General features: G+C 41.6%; 3 protein-coding genes across 3 annotated transcripts in view; 1 reads left to right on the top strand and 2 right to left on the bottom strand.

The window, feature by feature from the left end:
* Positions 1 to 1828: 1828 nt before the first annotated feature.
* LOC126564929 (acyl-coenzyme A diphosphatase NUDT19-like) lies at positions 1829 to 3029 on the top strand. The gene is made up of 3 exons (XM_050222055.1): positions 1829 to 1932; positions 1990 to 2538; positions 2602 to 3029. Exons 1-3 carry the CDS (start codon positions 1834 to 1836, stop codon positions 3025 to 3027), a joined length of 1074 nt encoding a protein of 357 aa, XP_050078012.1. The 5' UTR covers positions 1829 to 1833; the 3' UTR covers positions 3028 to 3029.
* Positions 3030 to 3541: 512 nt separating this feature from the next.
* Positions 3542 to 4770, bottom strand: LOC126560625 (acyl-coenzyme A diphosphatase NUDT19-like). Its single transcript, XM_050216581.1, has 3 exons — positions 4659 to 4770; positions 4046 to 4603; positions 3542 to 3964 (listed from the first exon to the last, which is right to left on the bottom strand). Exons 1-3 carry the CDS (start codon positions 4755 to 4757, stop codon positions 3542 to 3544), a joined length of 1080 nt encoding a protein of 359 aa, XP_050072538.1. The 5' UTR covers positions 4758 to 4770.
* Positions 4771 to 8819: 4049 nt separating this feature from the next.
* LOC126563996 (protein naked cuticle homolog) overlaps positions 8820 to 20254 on the bottom strand; it is a 49477-nt gene continuing 38042 nt past the window's right edge. The window contains exons 2-6 of the mRNA XM_050220889.1: positions 16888 to 17303; positions 11638 to 11742; positions 10404 to 11551; positions 9898 to 10305; positions 8820 to 9821 (exon numbers count right to left, since the gene is read on the bottom strand). Of these exons, the coding sequence (XP_050076846.1) occupies positions 8948 to 9821; positions 9898 to 10305; positions 10404 to 11551; positions 11638 to 11742; positions 16888 to 17303 (2951 nt within the window). The 3' untranslated portion in view covers positions 8820 to 8947. The remainder of the gene's footprint in view (positions 9822 to 9897; positions 10306 to 10403; positions 11552 to 11637; positions 11743 to 16887; positions 17304 to 20254) is intronic.

Here is a 20254-nt window from a genome sequence, read left to right as displayed (position 1 = left end):
GAGTATGGAATATGGCATCGGGTTTAGTCTAAATGCTACAAAAACAAAGCAAAAAACCGTTGAAACGATTTTAAATCAATCGCTGCGAAGAGTGACAGGATGCACCAAAACGACACCTATAAACACGCTCTACGCAATTGCCTCAGAATTTCCTTTTCCCATCAGAAGCAAAAGCTTAGTAGCTAAACACCTTGCCAAAACAATCGTATACACACCTGTGATAGCTCAAACTTTAGCTAAAGTGCAAAACATAGATGCTAGGCATAAACTCTCCGCCATAGAAACTATTTATCAAGAAAACGCTGACATGTTCAATCTAATTGCAAGGGCAAATTTTAATTGGGCCATAAACAACTTCCATAACATAGACATAAAAACGGAGGTCCCAGGTCTGTGCTGCAGTAAAAAGGATATAAATCCCGTTACAGCCAGACAACTATGTTTGGAACTTATAAATGCAAATAAGTCGGAGCTAAAAATATTTACAGATGGAAGTAAAAACAGTAATGGCTGTGGGATAGGTATTTTCATCATCCATGATAAAAAAGGAGAACACAGATTCTCCTTCAAGCTTAAACACACGGTATCGGTATGCACCACAGAGATATATGCGATCAAAAAAGCCCTAGAGTTTGCTCGAATAAACAATATAAAACACCCAACGATTTTTACAGCCAGCAGATCGGCCTGCACAATTTTACAACAAGGCACAAAAGAAAAATTCGTAGATGAGCTCATTATCGGAATTTTAAGCAATTGTGAGTACCTAGAGGCTAAAATTCAATGGATCCCCAGCCACGTAAATATTGATGGTAATGAGATAGCCGATAATCTAGCAAAGGAGGGCACAATATCTACTCTAGTCATAAATAACGCAATCCGATTAAAAGATGCCATGGGATTAATTGAAGAAAAAACCAAAGAGGCTGCCAACCAATGGTATACGCAAACGTGCGTTGAGAAAGGGCAAAAATTCAAACAATACCAGGACAAATTTGAAAAAAAAATGTGGCATCACAAGATGAATCTAGTCCCTAAAGATATAAAAATATTAAATAGATTAATAGCTGGACATGATTATAGTAATTACTGGTTACACAAAATGAAATTAGTCGATAACGGAAATTGTAGAATTTGCAACAAGCCAGATACCGCCAGACATAAAATCTTCCACTGCCACAAATACCAAACAGAAAGGAGCATAGACAAACTACCAACAGAGGAGCAATTTATTAAATGCTGGAAAAGGAGAAAAAAAGATGGCATAAAAAAAATAATCAAGGTCATAAAGGAAAATCGAATAACATTCTAAAAAAAAAAGATAAAAAAAAAAGATTGATAACTTTAATTACTCAAAATAAAAGCAACATCAAAGCCACAAAAAAAAAAACGAAGAACACAAAACGCGCACAAAAAAACCCAAAGAAAAAAAAAAATACAACGGCCAAATCAAAACAAAAACATAAACAAAGCTTACAACTACAAGGTATACACAGACAGCACAACGCTAGAGAAAAATCAAAAGCAAGAAATTATCTGTATCTAGGGTAGCTAGAAGTTGACTACAGATGAGCAATACATATAGTTTAAGTTTACCAGTAAAGATAAGGACATATGGCCATAAGTAGCCGGTCCTGATAACCTTAAGGGGATCGTGTTTCACAATCACGGACTAGTACCGGAGGGCCCAGGAAGCTGGACTCTGGTACCGAACCGGGATATATCCTCGCAAAGAAGAAGAAGAAGAAGAAGAAGTACGAACTGTGCGTTTTTGGTAAAAAAATTAATAAAAAGCATATTTTATAGCGAGGCACAATCTTTCTCTGGAGCACAATGCGTATGTACGCGAAACACTGGCGTGACTCGGCATCTGTGATTGTCGTGGCCCGTAACGTGAATAATGAGTTAGATGAGCATGGGTACAATTACAAGGTAAGAGCCCAAATATCTACACCGGAAGACTTTTGCTAATTTAATACTGTGTTCCAGGTACTTGTATTCAAGCGAACAGAGAACACGAGCTTCCTTCCGAACCACATCGTATTTCCCGGTGGTTCATTCGATGCACAGGACGATTCTTTAGACTGGTTAACACTGTTCGCCAAACAAAACATTCCACCGGAAGCCCTCAAAATAGTGAGTGCTGTATCCGGTCCACGACCCTACATTTTCTACACAACCGATGACGATTTGCTCGACCGTAACATATCCATCCGTTTGTGTGCCTTAAGAGAATGTTTCGAAGAGCTGGGCGTACTGTTGGTGGCAAACAGGGAAACCTCCGACGGATACAGCACTGCCAGGCATGAGTTTAATGTGCGCACTTGGCAGACGGATGTGCATGATGGTAGGAAACAGTTTCGCGAACTGTACGAGCAACTCCAGGAAACACCGGATCTTTGGTGTCTCTACGAGTGGTCCACTTGGATAACACCGACACATTTTCGACGCAAGCGTTTCGAAACGGCATTCTTCCTGGCTGCACTGAACGAAATTCCACCCGTATTCCCCGAGAAGCACGAGGTGGATGAATATATGGTAAGGAGCGATTATTACATTTCTTGCACATTCTTGTAACTAACGCACATCGTGTTCATTTAGTGGCAGTCACCGAAGCAATTACTTATAGCGCATTCGGACGAAAATCTTTGGCTAGCACCGCCACAAGCGTACGAATTGCACCGTTTGAGCCACGTGCATGATATTGACGTGCTGGTACATTTTGCTAAAGTAAGAAATCGCTTAGGATCTACCTCATTCTGCCCCGTGGCGTATAATGCTTCCGATGGATTTATCGGTGTGCTTCCGGGAGATGACCTTTATCCTACACATTTCGATTTTATCACCGACAATGAGGAGATGAACAAGTACGGAGATCGAACCATGAAGGAACTAGCCGACATGGCACGTAATGTTCATCGCGTAGAGCATCATGGACTGCATCGCCAAATCTACCTACACAATGGCCCTTCTGTAGATCGCCATTTGCACGTGCTGGGTGACAATAGGGAACTTTCGAAGCTGTGATATTTTATGTACGGTTAATGGGAATAAAATGTATGGGAATGGTTTTGTTTTATTTTAACTACATTATAACCTTTTTATAGCTATTATAGTTTGTCTCTACGTACACGACGTGTAAGTATTTCGTCTATTTAACCGTAGTATATAGAACCAAAAAAAAACCCCCGTTGTTCTACGACCGCCTACCCGTGTAGGCCATTTTGTTTGAACTTAATTTTTTCCGAGTTGTAAAGTTAAAATATTTTGATCTGCGTTATCTTTCTTGAAAAATGCATGCAACTATGACGAGTAAATCGAAATACACAAGCTTTATATCCCAAAAAACTTGCTAACTCCCATACTATACGCGTGGCCTATTCGGGTAGACGGTCGTAAATGCATTTTTTTGCACGAAATGATGAAAAACAAATTGTTTTGGGTATTCTATAAATTACAACCGTATACGCCTTCCCTATCAAAAAATATTAAGAAATTTAAGTGCAACACTTACCCAGGTTGGCGATCATTAACAATAGGGTTAATTATTTGCAAAATCATTTTGTCCCTGTATGTGTAAGTGACCGTCTAGCGGTTGGTGATTTAGAAAGAATGCTTGATGATGCAAATCCTTGTGCTCCACACGGTGAAGTTTTTTCGACTGTTTTCGTATCACCTCCTGTGGCAGCTCACCGTACATGTTTAGGTCGGGATTATCGGAGATGTAGTCGTATCCGGCTGGATACAAATCGTCCCCAGGCAACACGAATATCACGCCATCTGCAGCATTATATTGAACCGGACAGAGCAAAGTGGAACCTTTCCGGTTGCGTAGGGCGGCAAAACGTGCCAACTGGTCAATATCGTATATGTAGCTTAGTCTGGTTAGTTCGTATGTTTGTGGTGGTGCCAGCCATATTTTTTCCTCTCGATGTGCTTCCAACAATGAGGCAGGTGTATCCCACTGGAACACAATAAGCAAGACAACATTTTAAAACTTAGTTGGGATATCGTTTGCTGAAATGCTCCTATTTAAAAGGCTTACATAATATTCCTGTACTTCGTGCGGTTCCGGATGTATGTTCGGTACTTCATTCAGTACTGCAAGATAGAATGCGGTTTCGAAGCGCCTTTTACGAAACATAGCCGGAGTTAACCAGCATGACCATTCGTATAGATTGAACAAATCAGGTACAGTGCCGAGCGTGGTATGTAGCTCCTGGAAGGAGGTTTCTCCGTCGTGTATTCGTTGTTGCCACCTACTAACATCAAACGAGGGCAGATAGTTGCTATAATAAGAAGCTCGTTTCTGCTTCTGCTCATCCATTACAAGCAGTACACCGAGCTCTTCGAATGCTTCACGTAATGCACACAGCCGTAGCGATAGGTTACGATCAAGCAAACCCGTGCGCTCCGTGTGAAATATGGGTGGTCTCGAACCGTCCACCTCAGTAAGCTTCTTTAATGCGCCGCTAGATACGGATCTATCGTGAAAGAACGCTTCCCAATCTAGAGACGAGTCCTGTTTGTCAAAACCACCGCCGGGAAAAACTACACTGTTGGGCATAAAGGACGTCTTGGCGGTGCGTTTGAACACGAGCACCTGGAAAGGAAGAATTTTTTTCATTTGTCTTCACATGCACACGTAATTAACAAACCTTGTAATTGTACGTTTCTCGGTGTACGGTCGGACGGTCCCTAGCTACTACGAGAAGAGATGCCGAATCGCGCCAATATTTCGCAAACTTGCGGATCATTTTCTTTCCGCACGTTTTACGCCGAACACAACACAGACCATATGGTTGAATGACTGACAGTGGATCCGCAATGTGACGTTTGTTTACACTTTTTTTTTACAAATGAACACAACAACAAAACACACATTACGTCACGGATCAGCTGACAGAAGATTGTTTACGTTTGCGAGCTGCTAGGATTGTGTTTTTCTTGTTGTAGAATTTTGATTCCTGTACAATTCGGATTTGAATTCTCTGCTCGAAAAATACATTTATCGCACATTTATTTTGTCAAGTAAAATTGTACTTCTGTGCTTGAATGAGCTTCCGTTCGAATAATGTTGTAAATAATTTATGATTTTAAATACTTATATAACGATTTGGATGCTTCGGGTGTTCAAAGGCACAGCACACCGTGGACCGTGGTTAAGATTGAGCCTACAGCCAGTATCCTTGTTTCCACAACGTATGGTATGACATATACATATGATATCATATGATCATACATATGATCTTCTACAAGATCGACTTTACTTGATCCTGCCAACGAACTCGGTATCCATGAACGAACATGAATACGGTATCTTTACAATTCTCAACCATCGTATGATCCACCAAACAGCTCAACTAACTAGTGGTTCATTCGCCTCCTCAAGTGAGCTGCTCGCATATTTCGTTAAATATAGTCTTACGCAGCACCCGAAAATGAAGAAAGCATAGACGTCTTCTACCAGTCCAAGATTTGTACCCGGAGAGGACTACCGGACGTATCATTGCATGGCATTTTAGGTAATTCATATGCTGCTGTAGTCTTATGGATCGTTGGAGTATGTGAAGCCTGTACTAGACACGTTTGCCAAGAATTATTTGCTGCTTAACAATAGAATTTCAAAGTTACGCTCATACCAAAATGGAGTCTTCAGTGATGTTGTGTTTTATAGAGCGAAGCGTAGTACCTGGTGATGTTCCTGTGATGGGCTACAATTGTGTTGGCGAAGCACGTGGTGCCTCGGGGAGAAAAATATCTTTAAGGAGGCAGCTGCCAGGTGGTTCTGATCATTCTTATGAAATAACATTTACTGGTACGGTGGAGGAATTGAGGACTTCATGGGAAGAATAACTCCAAATGTTGTTCTGGTTAACTGTAATATTCGTCAATATAACACAAAACAACTGATTGAATTCAGTAAAATTCAATGCAATTGCTTTTCCGTAATAAAATAAGAAATAAAATAACTTTTCACAGTAACAAGCCTAATGCTTTGATCATAATCCTGTAAATGCTCTTAATCTTTGAGGTTGCAATACAACGGGTAGTCTTTATTCAATTGTTCTTTTTTATGGTTTTTCAAAGCAAGCGAAAGCAGAAACTGTTCTTGTGTCGATCGCCATCCTCTGTGCTGATAGTTTGTATTTAAATGCATAACGTATTGGATCATATCTTGAATTTTTGCTGAGATATTCAACTTCATATTTAAGTACAAAAGATGTCCCAGACCGACGAATGAAATGATGTATTTAAAACAAGAGGAAGCATATTATACTTGCAACTTGAAATACTTATCCATGCTGCTCTGAAACAATATGTGTGATATGTTGTACGTAAATAAGTCGTTTGCCCATAATTATTTAACTGTATTCACGTTATATTATTTTGAATATTACCATACGTCTGCGGTATGAATGATACATTGGAATTGAGTTTCCGTTTACATCTTCATACTTTTCTGAAGCAAATTAGCTTGAAGAACTTTCGAGACATAAATGAAACGAGCATCAAACACATTCGCCAGTCGCCATTGTTCGCGAAAATTGTCATAATAAATAAACCTTAGCACTTAATAATCATACAAACGCATATACATTCATTCTCACTCATTTCTGACTGGACATTGCGCTGAAAAACGTTTAGGCCTGCAGCCGTTTTGCTGAACCAGGAACGATTAAGTTAGGATTTGAAGGTATGGTTTTTGTTTTGTTTGACCGTGTAAATTCGTACTTGTACTTGTATCTTACGACTGTACGCCTTTAAAGAATACTTTTGATTAAACATGTACCCAGCTTTTGTAACCAATCCGAAAGCACTTGTTTTTGTTTTTGTATAGCATGAAGCTCTCCATACATTGGCTGCATAATATTATATACTTATCGAAAAACACACGAAAAGCTCTTGCAAGCAGAAAAACGGGCTGCATCAATTCATAATCTTTACAAAGTAAAATGACTTCCATCGTATGCATTGGCGTTTCTTTTCTCATTCCAAAAGATTGGTCCAAAGATTTCAGTGATTATTTTATCGTACCCAACTTATTGAATTTGATGTTTTAGAAATAGAAATGCTTGGTTAGTAAGAGCTTTTTTTTTCTTCTATTGAATTTTGCTGCATAATTTTGAAAGCAATAAAACACAATTCTAAAATAAACCTAAAAATATTGAGTCAATTTAGAAACATGTAAGGCAATAACGTTAAAAGGCTTAAATTGTACTGGTCGTTTTTTTTTACTTCATAAAAAGATCCTATGTATTTTACTGATAATTTTGCGCTTTAATACCATCTTTCACTATCAACTATACACCTGCATTATATGTAACCGAAACCTGCCAATAATAATTTTGTGTTTAACGCTACGAACAAAATTAATTTCTCTTAATATTAATGCCATACAGTAAAGAAAGAAATAAATGAAAAACAAAGCTAATAATTTTTGCTTTCGTTGGAAACCAACCGTCGAATAAAAGTTTAAAAAAATGGCCATGTAGTTTTAGCAACAGTGGACTGTCGCACATTTTTTGTCTCAGTACACGTTTACAACTCCTTCTATATCCACATTAAATATTTACGTGTTTTAACATTTAACAACTTAAAGGAGATAAAGTATCGAACAAACGTATCGCGATACACACATACACAAAAAAAAAACATTCATTATTACGATTTAATAACATGAAATCAGTCTTGTAAGTTTCGTGTTCTTTTTTTTCCGTTGCGTGTGTTAACATGCAATCGTTTCCTGCGACGTTTGGGTTAGGATCCACGCTGTGAGCTATTATTTATGTACACTTTTGTTCAATGAAATTTTGTTGAGAAATGCTAAAACGGGGGACAGGGACACACACGCATATAAATGATACCGAATGATTTTATGAATGAGAAACAAAAGGGCAAAGTATTAGTACTATGAGACGTTAACAAGACATAATACGTTTGCTTTTAAATGAACAGGTAATCTGAAGGAGAATCGGTGTAAGTTGGGAAGATTGCATGTTGCATATGTATCATGAAAGGATCTTCTAGCATATAATGAATGTTGTGGTATCAGAGCGATTTGCTTTAGTGTTGTTACCTACGTATATAGCTTTGCAATGCATTGTAAAGTATGTTGTTTGCTCCTTTTCTTTGCTCCTTCTACAGCTGTCTCTGTCTACGGCAGGGGTTCGATGATTTGGTTCCAACTAACAAAATAAATAGTTACTAACGCTAGCAAATATTTAGTAGCTTAATACTTATTCTTTTCCCACCCATTGAGCTGAATCGTTCAGAGACTACTGGATCATTTTAATTTCATCCCGCTTTATCGATTTATCGAATTTTGTAACAAATGTACCTTCCTGTACATTTTCCCTTCGTCAATATTTGCATGCAATATTGAGTGATTTAGTATAACTTTCAACTAGCAAAACTCTGTTCATCGGTGCGCTGCTATCGCTTTTACAAAATCGTACCAACCGCGAAGAAGTTTTGCTATCGCGCACTACTACACAAATAATACAAACTTTATACACATCATAAGGTAAAAATGTTTGGTTACGTTTTTTTCTTCCAAATATTATTTACACAGCATGGAAAGGACTTGATACTATCTTATTTAGTTTGTTTTTCGAATGCTTTCTTTCGACAGCTTCATGATTCGTGTAAAACTTCAACTTTGTGAGATTCGTAAGTACAAAACACAAGAGAGAAAAGAGAGAGAGAGAGATAAAGACGGACTGGAGCAACGTTAGAAGCAACAGAACCAACCCACCGAAGTGCGGTGGCCATACCACTGGTTAACCGATGAAGCAGCTAAGACGACGGTAGTGTTTCGCATCGATCACGGCGGCGGTGGAGGTTCTTCGAGTGATAACCAATGGCCACCACCAACTTTTGCCATCTCGGCGGGAACTGGCGCTAAAGATGGCGGTTCCGGTCGTAGGCGTCCATACCACCAGCATCAAGATTCGTCTGGATCATTTTCGAAATGATGATAGTGATGGTGAATGTGCTCGTGCACGTACCTGTGGACAGCCGTTGTCGAAGCGGCCGATGCAGACGAAACTGAATGTGCTCCACCACTGCCACAGTAACGTGGTTCCTTCGGACGTTGCTGCTGATGGTGATGCTGATGATGCTGTGGAGATTGTGGCTGTGAGCGTGACTGCGGATGATGGCGAAATTGTTGCTTTGCTGTAGCTAGCTGCGGCTGTGACTCGTCTTCACCATCGTCTGACATGCGGATAAGATTTTCACATTCACTTGGTTCAGCATTCACTGGTACCGAACCGTACTGCAGCTGGATTAGCTGGGCGTCTCCATTTGGTATCGATTGTTTGGTTACCGAAACAGATTTCTCAACGCTCGCTTCAACGGTCGGTGAAGTCGGTGGCCGCGGTGAACTGTGCTGATGTTGATGCTGATGTTGCGTTTTAATGTTCTTTTTAGTCGCGGAAGCAATCAGCGATTCTTTGTTGAACACCTTTTTCGGTGTTACCACCGCTATTTCCGCAATGTCCTCGCTGATTTTCAGATTTTCCAGCAGCAAAAGGTTGCTCGGTGTTAGCTCTTCTTTGCTCTTGGAACGTTTCAACGGTCGCCCGACGGCTGTTGTACGTTGCGGTTGCACTTCGTCCGTTAGTTTGACCTTTGGAAGGATCTTGGGACTACGATGATCGAGCCACTGTTCAACCTGATTGATCGAGCGCGTTAGCTTCTGCTCGGCCGAGAGATTCGGGTACTGCTGATTGAGCAGGGCGGTGCTTAGCTTTACGGGCGTAGGATGGGCAGAACGAACCGCACCGACAGCTGCCGCCAATCGATGATGTTCCTTCCTAAAATGACAATCAAGATCCCAAGTATTGTACAAAAATCTACACAAACAATTAAAACATCAATAAAAACACATACCTCTTCAATTTCGCATGATGGAAGTGCTGTTGAAGCAACCGGTTTGGTGTGCTGCTGGCAAGTGCTTGAACACCGCCGTTAATAGTCGCTGTCGTATGAGCTGCTGCCAACTGCATGTTTGCCGCACCGCCACCATTGGCCGCGGCACAGATCGTTTTGTGAAGGTACGAATCGTACCCGCACAGGTTTGCTTCGTGCCCAGCAATGGCAAACAGTGCCGTCGTGGTTGTGCTTGTGGTGGCGGCTTGTGCTCCACCGAGTTCGGCTGCTGCAGCAGTCACACCGTTATTGGCTGCAACCAGCGCTGCCGCCGTCGGATGGTGATAGTTGAAGAACACCTGATCCCCAACGCGGGAAGCAATCGTGTGCGAACGGTGGCGATGTTTCGGTGAACTTTCTATCGCTTTCCTGCGAGGGAATGAAAGCGAAACGTACTCGTTAAAGCAATACCGGCACCGCAACAAAGGCACCACACAAAAGTTTATCAATCCTACCCGGGTACTTACCGATTTGGTTGAAAACAGAGACTATTTTTCACCATACTTTCGCGTATGATCTCGATTAGCTCCCTTCGGCACAACGAGCTCTTCCAGCACTCCTCTTGGGCGGCCGCCATACGTCCAATTACATTCTCGTAGCAATTTTCGTTTCCCACCGACAAACTGCGAGCCCTCGGGCGTCTCTGAAAGTCTTCCGCCATCATCTTGGCTGCGACTGCAGTTTTCCGAGAGGATCGCGTTTTTCGCACAAGCTTCCGTTTGGCACGTCCGACAACCGCCGCGGACGGTGGTGTAGGAATAACGACCGTATCCAGCGAAGCCAGCGTTGGTAGCAGCGTCGTCGTTGGACCATCAATACAATCGCGACAAATGAGTGCTGCCGTGGAGGCGTTCGATTGATTTAATGCAGATCCTACAGGAAGGGAAGCAACCGTCGTCTGTGCTATGCTTGTATTGTGAGATGCTGTTTGATAATGATTTTGTTGTTGCTGCCGAAGATTGCAACACTTTAGATTGTTAATGCTTTCGTAAATATTATCAACCGCCTTGTTCTTCGTTGCATTGAAAGTATTGTTCAGGATGCTGCTCTTCCCCGCTTCGACTCCTGCTCCAGTGGTTACCGAGCTAAGATTGTTATGATATGCATCCACCAGTAGTTGGCCAGCTGCTGCAGAGCTTTCGGAGCTGTTGCTCTGCCCAATTGTGCAGTTAACCTGGCAATCGTCAGCTAATGCGTTTGCCTTCGACAGATTCGACTCTTTGAGCTTTCCCGTGCTTCCGTTTGGATGGTGGTGATGATGATGGTGATGCTGTTGCTGCTGATGCTGCTGGTTTGGCAGAGCAGTTTGATTGTTGTTTGTCGTCTCACCATGGCTCACGCTAGCGGCCGCAGCAGCTGTTCGATTGCGTAACAGTCGGGGACAGTTTTCGGACGTGTCACTACCATCATCATCGGAGATAAGTTTCCGCGAACGATATCGCCGGCGGGGCGTGATTATTGCTTTTTTCACTGCGGCCGATGCTGGTTTTGCGGCAGCCGTTTTGCCATCAGGAGACACAGTTAGGCGAACATTAATGGTTTTGCTACCATAGTGAGGAACTACTACCGATTTGCCTATAGATTCATAAATTGTCGACACTATTCCAGCAATGTCCTGTCCAGCAAAACGAAAGAAAAAAAAACAACAATTAGTTTGTGCATTTTCACAACCAGTATAGATATGCTTTCTTATACACTTACATCTTTGGTTATTTTGCCATGACCGTCCAAATCGTAGAGAGTAAAGGAAAACTGTAGCGGTTGGGGCTTCTTACCATCTTCCAGTGATACATCGCAAGTGAACTCCTGCAAGACAAAACATTGATAAATAACAGTTAGTAATGTTAGCTGTTCTGGCAGATTTCTAAGTAACCCATATTTCCCAATAGCCATACTTGTACTAAAATTACATCAAACATCATTTATAAGTATTGAGAAACGATTTAATCAACAAGGCGCCACACCATATTGATTGAAAAGTTCATAACCCTTACCAGACCACACACTTCAAGGGCCAAAGCTGCCCGCAAGCTGTCTATCAGATGAACCGATGTGCCACAGTAGTTCTGATTGTATGTGAAATGATCCGAATCGGAATGAGTGAAATGCTATTCTCATTTTTTGCAGATTCAGAAATGCGGTAGGGCAAGGTCATTAGGATGTTATTTTGTATGTGTGTGCATGTTTTTTTTTGCATTTCGTTTCGTTACATTTAAGCGCCATGCTGGTATTCTATCAGCATCGGCAAAAACCGCGTGGTGTTTTTCTCCATCCACTTGTTACGGTTTTGAATTGTCTGGATGTTAGATAAGATAAGAGAGACTTTAGTCTGTGTTTGACAAGACTATATTACATGGGACCATGTAGATAGCATAACAAAAGCACGACTATATTTGTGTATGTGACCAATACGTATGATGATTACGACGGCGGTCACGGGAGATATAGTCCAGGCTGTTTGATTGTTTGTTGTATTCACTCGCAATGTATCGACCTGTTAATTATCACCGTGCGCCTAAGATATGAGGTCAATAGATGATAAACAAAATAACAATCGTTCGATTTGGCCACAGCGATACAAGTATGACATACATGGTCATTAAGCATTCCCCTACCATTAGTACTTTAGTTAATTAAGTGCGTTTATGTTCCTTGAGGCTAACTTCCAGCTGCTTAATTTCCGGGCCATCACAGTCCTGAATGCTGCCTAAAAGATCCTGTCCCGAATACTCTTCTGCAGACTTGGGAGCCTTTTGCTACAGATTTCGTCGGAAACTACCAAGCTGGATTTGTTGTAGGCAAATCGACAACCGACTAAATCTTCACTCTACGGCAGATCCTCCAAAAATGCCGGGAGCACCAGATCCCTACGCACCACCTGTTCATTGACATCAAGGCGGCCTACAATACCATAGATCGAACCAAACTATGGAACACCATGCAGCAGTACGGATTCCCGGGGAAGCTGGTACGGCTGCTAAAGGCCGCTATGGACGGGGTGCAGTGCAAGGTAAGAGTTTCGAGCATGCTATCGGAATCGTTCTAATCGAATCGTTCAAACGATCTCTCCAATTCTTTGGCTTCGCGGATGACATCGACATCATCGGACGGACAACTGAGGCGGTGTGCGAGGCGCACACCCGACTGAAACGCGAGGCCTATAGAATTGTATTGAGCATCAATGCGACGAAGACAAAATACCTGCTTACGTACGTCCGGTAGTCCTCTACGAGAACGAGTCTTGGACTATGCTGACAGAGGATGCCAATGAACGCGCCATTTTCGAACGGCGGGTGCTAAGGACTATCTTTGGCGGAGTGGCGAAGGAGAATGAACCACGAGCTAGCTGAGCTGTTTTGCGGTGCTGATATCCTGACGGTAGTCAAAGCCGTTGGCTGGAGCACGTGATGAGGATGCCGGACTCATGCCCCACTAAGAAGGTACTCGTCAGCGACCCGTTCGGCACGAGGCGTAGAGGAGCACAGTGAGCTCGTTGGCTAGATCAAGTGGAGTCTAATCTGTCGGAGTTCGGATGCAATCCTCCGTGGATGGAGGACTGCAGCCCTGGACCGTGTTTCCCGGAAACTGATTGGAGACCTGGCCATGTCAAACACGATGTGCTCAATCCTGAGCAGGTCAAGAAGAAGAAGAAGATTGTCCTTGAAGCGCCCCGGTGGTATAGGCGGCAGCGGCACCGGTCTTAACACATCAGCACCTTGATTCAAATCCGTAGTGAGGACTTGACTATGCAACTACATGGTATCGGGAAGAGTCTAGTAATCCATTCGATGGCCGGCGTGACCTAGAAGGACGTTCAGCCAAGAAGAAGATCATGTTCCTTTTAGGAACGCTAACTGGAATATCTAAATAAACTTTCACCAAAAAATGGGATTGATCGAAAATGATTTATATTTTTTATAAAAAAAAAACTTTTTCTTGGCTCGGTTTGCATGGCTTTTGAGTAGGTAGGAAGGAAAACATCACACCAAGGGCGATAATGATAAGCGTCAAAAAATATTGTTGGTCCATACATACGTCATGGTTCATGACGCATAACCATCTTAACCGTGTTCATTAGGCGAGCACAACACCATTTCTGGTGATGTCTGGTGTCTTGAGTTGCTTCGTATAATACGTACTGGACGATCTTCGTGTTTCAAATATCCTTCTTTGCGTACTCGGTACCTCGATGGGAACGAATTTCATTGGCAGAAGTATGGTGCACACCGTCTCGAAAGCCTTCAATAAGTGCGTGGCGCTCTATGAACTTTCATAGTCATCCAGCATATAACCGGCAGTATATGCCGGTTAGGTGGATGAGTATTTGCTTCATTATTATGCGTGCTCCTTTTTCTTATTCAACACACACACACACACACACACACACACGTTAAAGGGCTGTGCTGATCAACATTAGTAATCGCTTAACAGCAGACGGCCAAATATCATCACCATCGTACATTGTTTTACCTCATTTGGGAGGTCGTTTTGGCTGTTTCAAACGCGTTTTGAGATTTATTTTTATTTTGCTTCCATTTTTATTTGGGTATATCCAGCTCTTCAAAACTTTGATGACTTCATAGGCAAACAGCGCCAAGGTTCAGGACTCAGTTACAGGATCGAGGTTCAAATCCTAACCGGATCGATCTTCCGCAGTGAGTGCTGAGTTTTCAACTACGTATTATCAAGGATAGATCTAGTAATGCATTAGATGGTCCCCATGACTTAGCACGTGGTTAAGCCAAGAAGAGGAAGAAGAAGATGTAGTTATTCACACACAAACGCAAAACAAATTTACATACATAAAAATGTAATTTCCTTATTATGTAAGGACGCCCTAACTGCTAACGTACTGAAAAATATATTTACTCGCTTTTTAAGCAACATAAAAATATGAAACAATTCTATAAAGATTTAACTTTCACTAACAATAATGCTTCCTTTTTCTTCCGCATCATTATGATTGAGAACGTTTTAGGTCAACCATGTTTTCGATTAAAACTCTTAGAAAACATTTGCAGATTTATGAATAAAAAAAAACAAATCTCCTAGTTTTATTCTTTGCCCAATCCATTTATAGCGCTGTTGGCTCTGGTCACGATCGAGCGAGAAGCGAATCAAGCGAAAAAAGAATGATAGTAATAACAATAATAAATCCTCAAAGTGTGCCGCCGCCCCTATCGGACTGCTCGTTGACGGATTGGATTATTCACATGCACGTTAAGAAAGTTAAACATTCCTCGACGGCGGCAGCGTTGTACTCAGCGTTGCCCTATGCCAAGATCGTTCAGTTGTTTGTATTTATCAATGAACAAACCACCACTGGCGTCGTCAACCCCTCTGCGTTTTGCCTCGTTAAGCAAACTTAGAGTAGCATTAGAGAGATTCGAGTGGGTTTGCAAGACAGGCGGGAACGAGCGTTTGCGCCAAACGCTTAGAGTTTACTTCTTTTTTCTCATTCCAGTGATTTGTAGACACAAGATTTCACGTATCAACAAGGTATTAGAAGGAATAAAATGGATCAAAGATTAGGATAATCAACCAAGTGGAAAGCATTCAAATGTGTAACATGTAACAAGCGTTATTTGTAAGCTGAGAAAAAAAATATTATTCTTTTAATAATAATTCATAAGCATCCACGAAACGAAAATAAATAAATCAAAGCTTCAACAGCTTTGGACCGATTAGCTCACCCCGAAATGTTTTTCCACAAGTCGAAAGAAACGGAGAAAATCGAGTGATATTGAATCGTCGTCATCATCGGCGGTTTCCTTTTGTTCCTCGCGCCACGCCACTTCGAATATGCTTCTAATATGCCTCCCCTTCTGCATCTGCACTGTCGTTACAACCTTCAGTCTCGGCTCGTTCACGTTTCGATCGGCGACATCAAGCATTTCAACCAAAACCGGATCGTTCGTCGCATTCGATCCAACTTCCACAACGCCGCGAAGTACGTCGCGTCTCAGCCAAATGTAGCCACCCTAGTATTATCAGTCAGCATTACGAGCCGAGTGTCGGGGCGGCAACTTTCACAGACACAGCGGTCCTGATAACAGCCGCCGTTGTCATATGCTTCTAAAGCACCGCCGTTGTCAAATGCGGCCAGCCTTCGACCGCTTGTTCGGTCATGCAGTCGTGATGATGAACGCATAAGCGGGCCAGTTGTACGACAGATGAATTGCTTGCTGACTTCTCTTAGCATTTGGATTCTTCCGTAGGTTCCAACCGCTGTGTTTTTTGTGGAATCGTTTATCGTGGTTGAGCAATTGAAAAGTTTCAAACAAGGATTAACTTATCCATGTGGATAGGTAAATTGACCACAGATATACAAAAATTGGTTTGGATTTTATTATCAAATAATATTTACCACCGAATTTTTACCGTCAAGCGAATAATATCCAAAGTAAAAACTTAAACTGTTGATTTTTATTTCATTTTTATCGATACATCATCGATTCAATCTGCCAAGCGGATTTTTTCATCAAACTTATCAATGTAAAAGCTGTCTCTCCTTGTCTTCATAGAGACGTTCGTGGACCTAATTTCATACATTTCCAATCACTCCTCGCGATGAATGAATGTAATCGCGAATCGCGTAAAATATAGTACAATAAATCGGCAAACATCAAACAGTGATCCGCCGTTTTGTTTGTGTCTTATCGCTGAACTGACGGAGTTTCACGGTGCACTTCTTGCTTGCTAGGGTTTTGTGATGTATGCTTTTTTTTATCGCAACTTTTCTATTGGCGTATCAACAAACGAAACTGAATCAGGTTAAACTTTTTGTAAAAAAAAAAACCTCCCAAACGATTGCTACTGCCAAAGGTTCTTCTGCAGGAGAATTCCAGGCAGTACGCTATGATATGGAAATCATGAAATGAGGGATAATGCCCATGTGCACTTTCGCTTCTTCACAACGCGTTGTAATGTTTTGCATAAAACGTAACTTACCTCTAATCGAACACGATCTGGATCGCTCCGAATAGTGGCGGCAGTGGTGTTGATTGTATTGGTAGCTCCTCCACCTAAGGCACCGGCCGCTCCTCCTCCGCTACCCATTTTCCCTGAACCGCTCTTGCGGAAGGCTTCTTTTTGTGATTTGTGATGATGTTGCTGTGGCTGGGATGCGCTTGAATGATTATGTCCATTTGCGGAGGGTGATTGTTGCTGGTGGCCGTGATGATGATGATGATGATGGACGGACGACTTCGTCTGACCCGGGGCAGCACCAGTACTGGAGGAGGATTTTACTTTCAACATTTGTTCACGATCGCTCGTTAAGAGTAGATCTGGCGGTGCACTACAGGCCGACGGAGCTCGCCCCGGATAAATCAATTCCTCTGAGTCGGTGGCGCATTCTTGAAGTACTGCAAAGATAGAGGGAGATAAATAAAATTAAAATATAATGCCGTACATTAAAGTGCATAACAATACATTTAACTTTTTTTCAAAGAAAAAAAAATAGTATAGACCATGTGTCCACGTAAAAAGATGCGGAAATAGAGCAGACCGTCGTGGAAGAGGGATGGGAAAACATCCCACTCGTACCATTAGAGACTGCAGGGTCCATCCATTTCACCATACAGCACACGCACACGCTCAGTCATCTTCACTCCGTTTGTAGGAGCTCGTTAGACGAAAAGGAGATTTCAAAAGCACACACTTTGAAGTGAACGGATTTGGATATTTGTTTCCTATTTTTGTACACCTTTCAAGTCTACCTCCCCGGGGGAAACCAGAACAGGAAGGGGCAGTGCGATTGGAATGTCTTCACACTTAAAGCACTTCTGCTTTGATCTTATTCAAAAAGATGCCACACACACACACACACACACACACACACACACACACACACACACACACACACACACACACACACACACACACACACACACACACACGGACACATGCACACGTGTGAAATGTTCATTCCGCTCTTGTTCCAAGACCCGAGCGGTACGAAAACTAGGCTGACGATGGTGATCATCATCATTCAGGTGATGGACGATGTATTTCGCCTTCCTTCCCAGCAAAAGAGTTGTCGTCTGCTAAACGCGCGTTAATGGGCCGCTTCTATTTCGTGTGTTGTTTCACAGCACCAAAACTCGACACTTGGGCACTGTTTAGAGAGTGGTTGTTTCGATACTGCTTTCCCGGAGGCATGGCCCATTTTGTGCACGAAGCGGCTGAAACGTTGTAGCGACAGCTGTCGTTAGATGCCAGGCAGGGGTGGATTCCTTTACGGCATTTACGAGTGAGGTTTTTTTTACCCTCCTTTGATGCAACGCACTAATGGTGTTGGGAATTTCTTTTTTCGATTTATGAGTACGATCGTATGAGTCGTATCGATATGGAAATGCGCTTTGAACATGTAGCGATGCACAATTGATCCGATTGCAATTGAAATTTAAAATAACGTAATTTTTTGTCTGTTTTTGAAATTCTAAAAGATTCAAAACAAACATTCAATAAGCGAATATATTACTGGTTTGTGTCCTAACATGTGGGGTCTCGCTTTGCTTGACAAAGCGTTTAAAATGGCCGCAGAGTTTAATTAGTACTTTTTTCATGCTTAAGTACAAAAGAACTTTCTTTCGATCAAATTTAAGCATTTAAACATTTTTATGTGAAAAAAGAATTGATGATCTACGAATCCAAACATTTTCATTTCCGCGTGAAAACGCATTATCCATCGGGTTGCTTACTAAATGGACAAGCAACTATTTGTTTTAAAATGCCATTTTCGAAACCCGTTACCCCATTACCATCCAAATAGATGGTCAGCCTCAAACTACATCCAAAAGTCAACTACACTGGTGTGAACATATCGATTGGAAAATTCAACATATAGGCGCACAGGACAACGCTACTGAAGTTGCTGTACAACACCCAACCCAGTCAACGCTCCCAGCCAAATCAAACGGCGGATAATAAATTGAACCAATAAATTGGTAATGAAACAGGAATTTGCGCGGATGAAAGGGAGTGGAAAATTAAAAAAAAAACATCCATTAAATTGATATTTAAATCACTTTCTGAAAATCACTGCAAAACGGATGGATGCAAACCGTATCGGAACCAGCCAAAGAAGAAGAAAAAAAAAACGATCTGCATATGGTAGATGCCCCGAAAATGGATGGTTTTTAGCCGTATTGTGGGTGGGAAAAAGGTAGGAAAAGAGTTATGCTAAACTACCGGAACAGGATTTCAGTGGCTGTAGTCGGATTGCTCCTGGATCACGTATGTATGTGTGTGCATGATTGGAAGTACGTGATGGGTGTGCCTAACGATACGGATTAGAAGCAATTTTCTCTGTTTTTCGTGCTGATCGCTGAAGGTAGCTACCACTAGTTGAAGCCATTTTCGACAGTTTGTTTTTTTTTTTTGTTGGTAGAAAGTGTTACATATAAACACCCATACACACCTACAAGAGAACACATATAACAGACAGAAATTCATGCAAGCTTCAACAACACACTTCTTTCATTTTCTAGGACTAAATCCGATTTTCATCCGGTAGTTCACCAGAGCGAAAAATGCTCCGTTGACAGACAGACAGATCGTGTAGTCAGAGTGGGTGGTGTTTAATGGACAAACTCATCCCAACTGTCTACACTTTCGAAAAGGTATCAAATACCTTTTCTGATAGTACTTTTTGGCAAATAAATTAATCACAATCAATCGAATCAAAACAAATAAATTCTATTCATCTTTATCCAATTTTTCTTGATCTGCTCAAAATGTGTGAGTTATGAATTACCGAAACCAACCACGAAACAGCATGCCTACAACAGCATACTTCAATCACTAACCCTACAGGGAACTGCCAACAAAAGCCAAATGAAGAAAAACCTAATAGCATGTCAGCACCAGGCAGCTCCGTTTCTATGAAGCGCATCGTCGTTTCAGCGCCATTCGTTCGTGTCATTCACGGTTCGATAAATGTCGTTTGCGAAATGGGTTTTTTTTTTCTCGTTGGTTTGTTTGCACCCCATACAAACAGACCACCGTAGAGGGTCGTATCCTAACGGCAAGACTAACTAAATTAACAACGTGCACCACTAGCCTTTGAAGAATGCCGACGAAACAAGAAACATGGTTGGAAATGCAACAGTGGGACGAACACAATTACCATTAAATTCCAGAAAGAAGTTTCATTTATTATGCGTTAAATATCGGTAAAGTAAAAAAAATGTGAATTTGACAACAATTCTTATGAGCGTGACTAGTTTCAATATTATGATTTAATATATTAAAACAAAATATCAGAACTTATTACAGATGCCATTCGATCAGAACGACATCTTTTATACAGTAC

The sequence above is a fragment of the Anopheles maculipalpis genome, chromosome 3RL (genome assembly GCF_943734695.1).
Source record: "Anopheles maculipalpis chromosome 3RL, idAnoMacuDA_375_x, whole genome shotgun sequence".
Lineage (NCBI taxonomy): Eukaryota > Metazoa > Arthropoda > Insecta > Diptera > Culicidae > Anopheles > Anopheles maculipalpis.
Note: the sequence above shows the minus strand (reverse complement) of the source record. Positions and strands in the feature narration are given on the sequence as shown.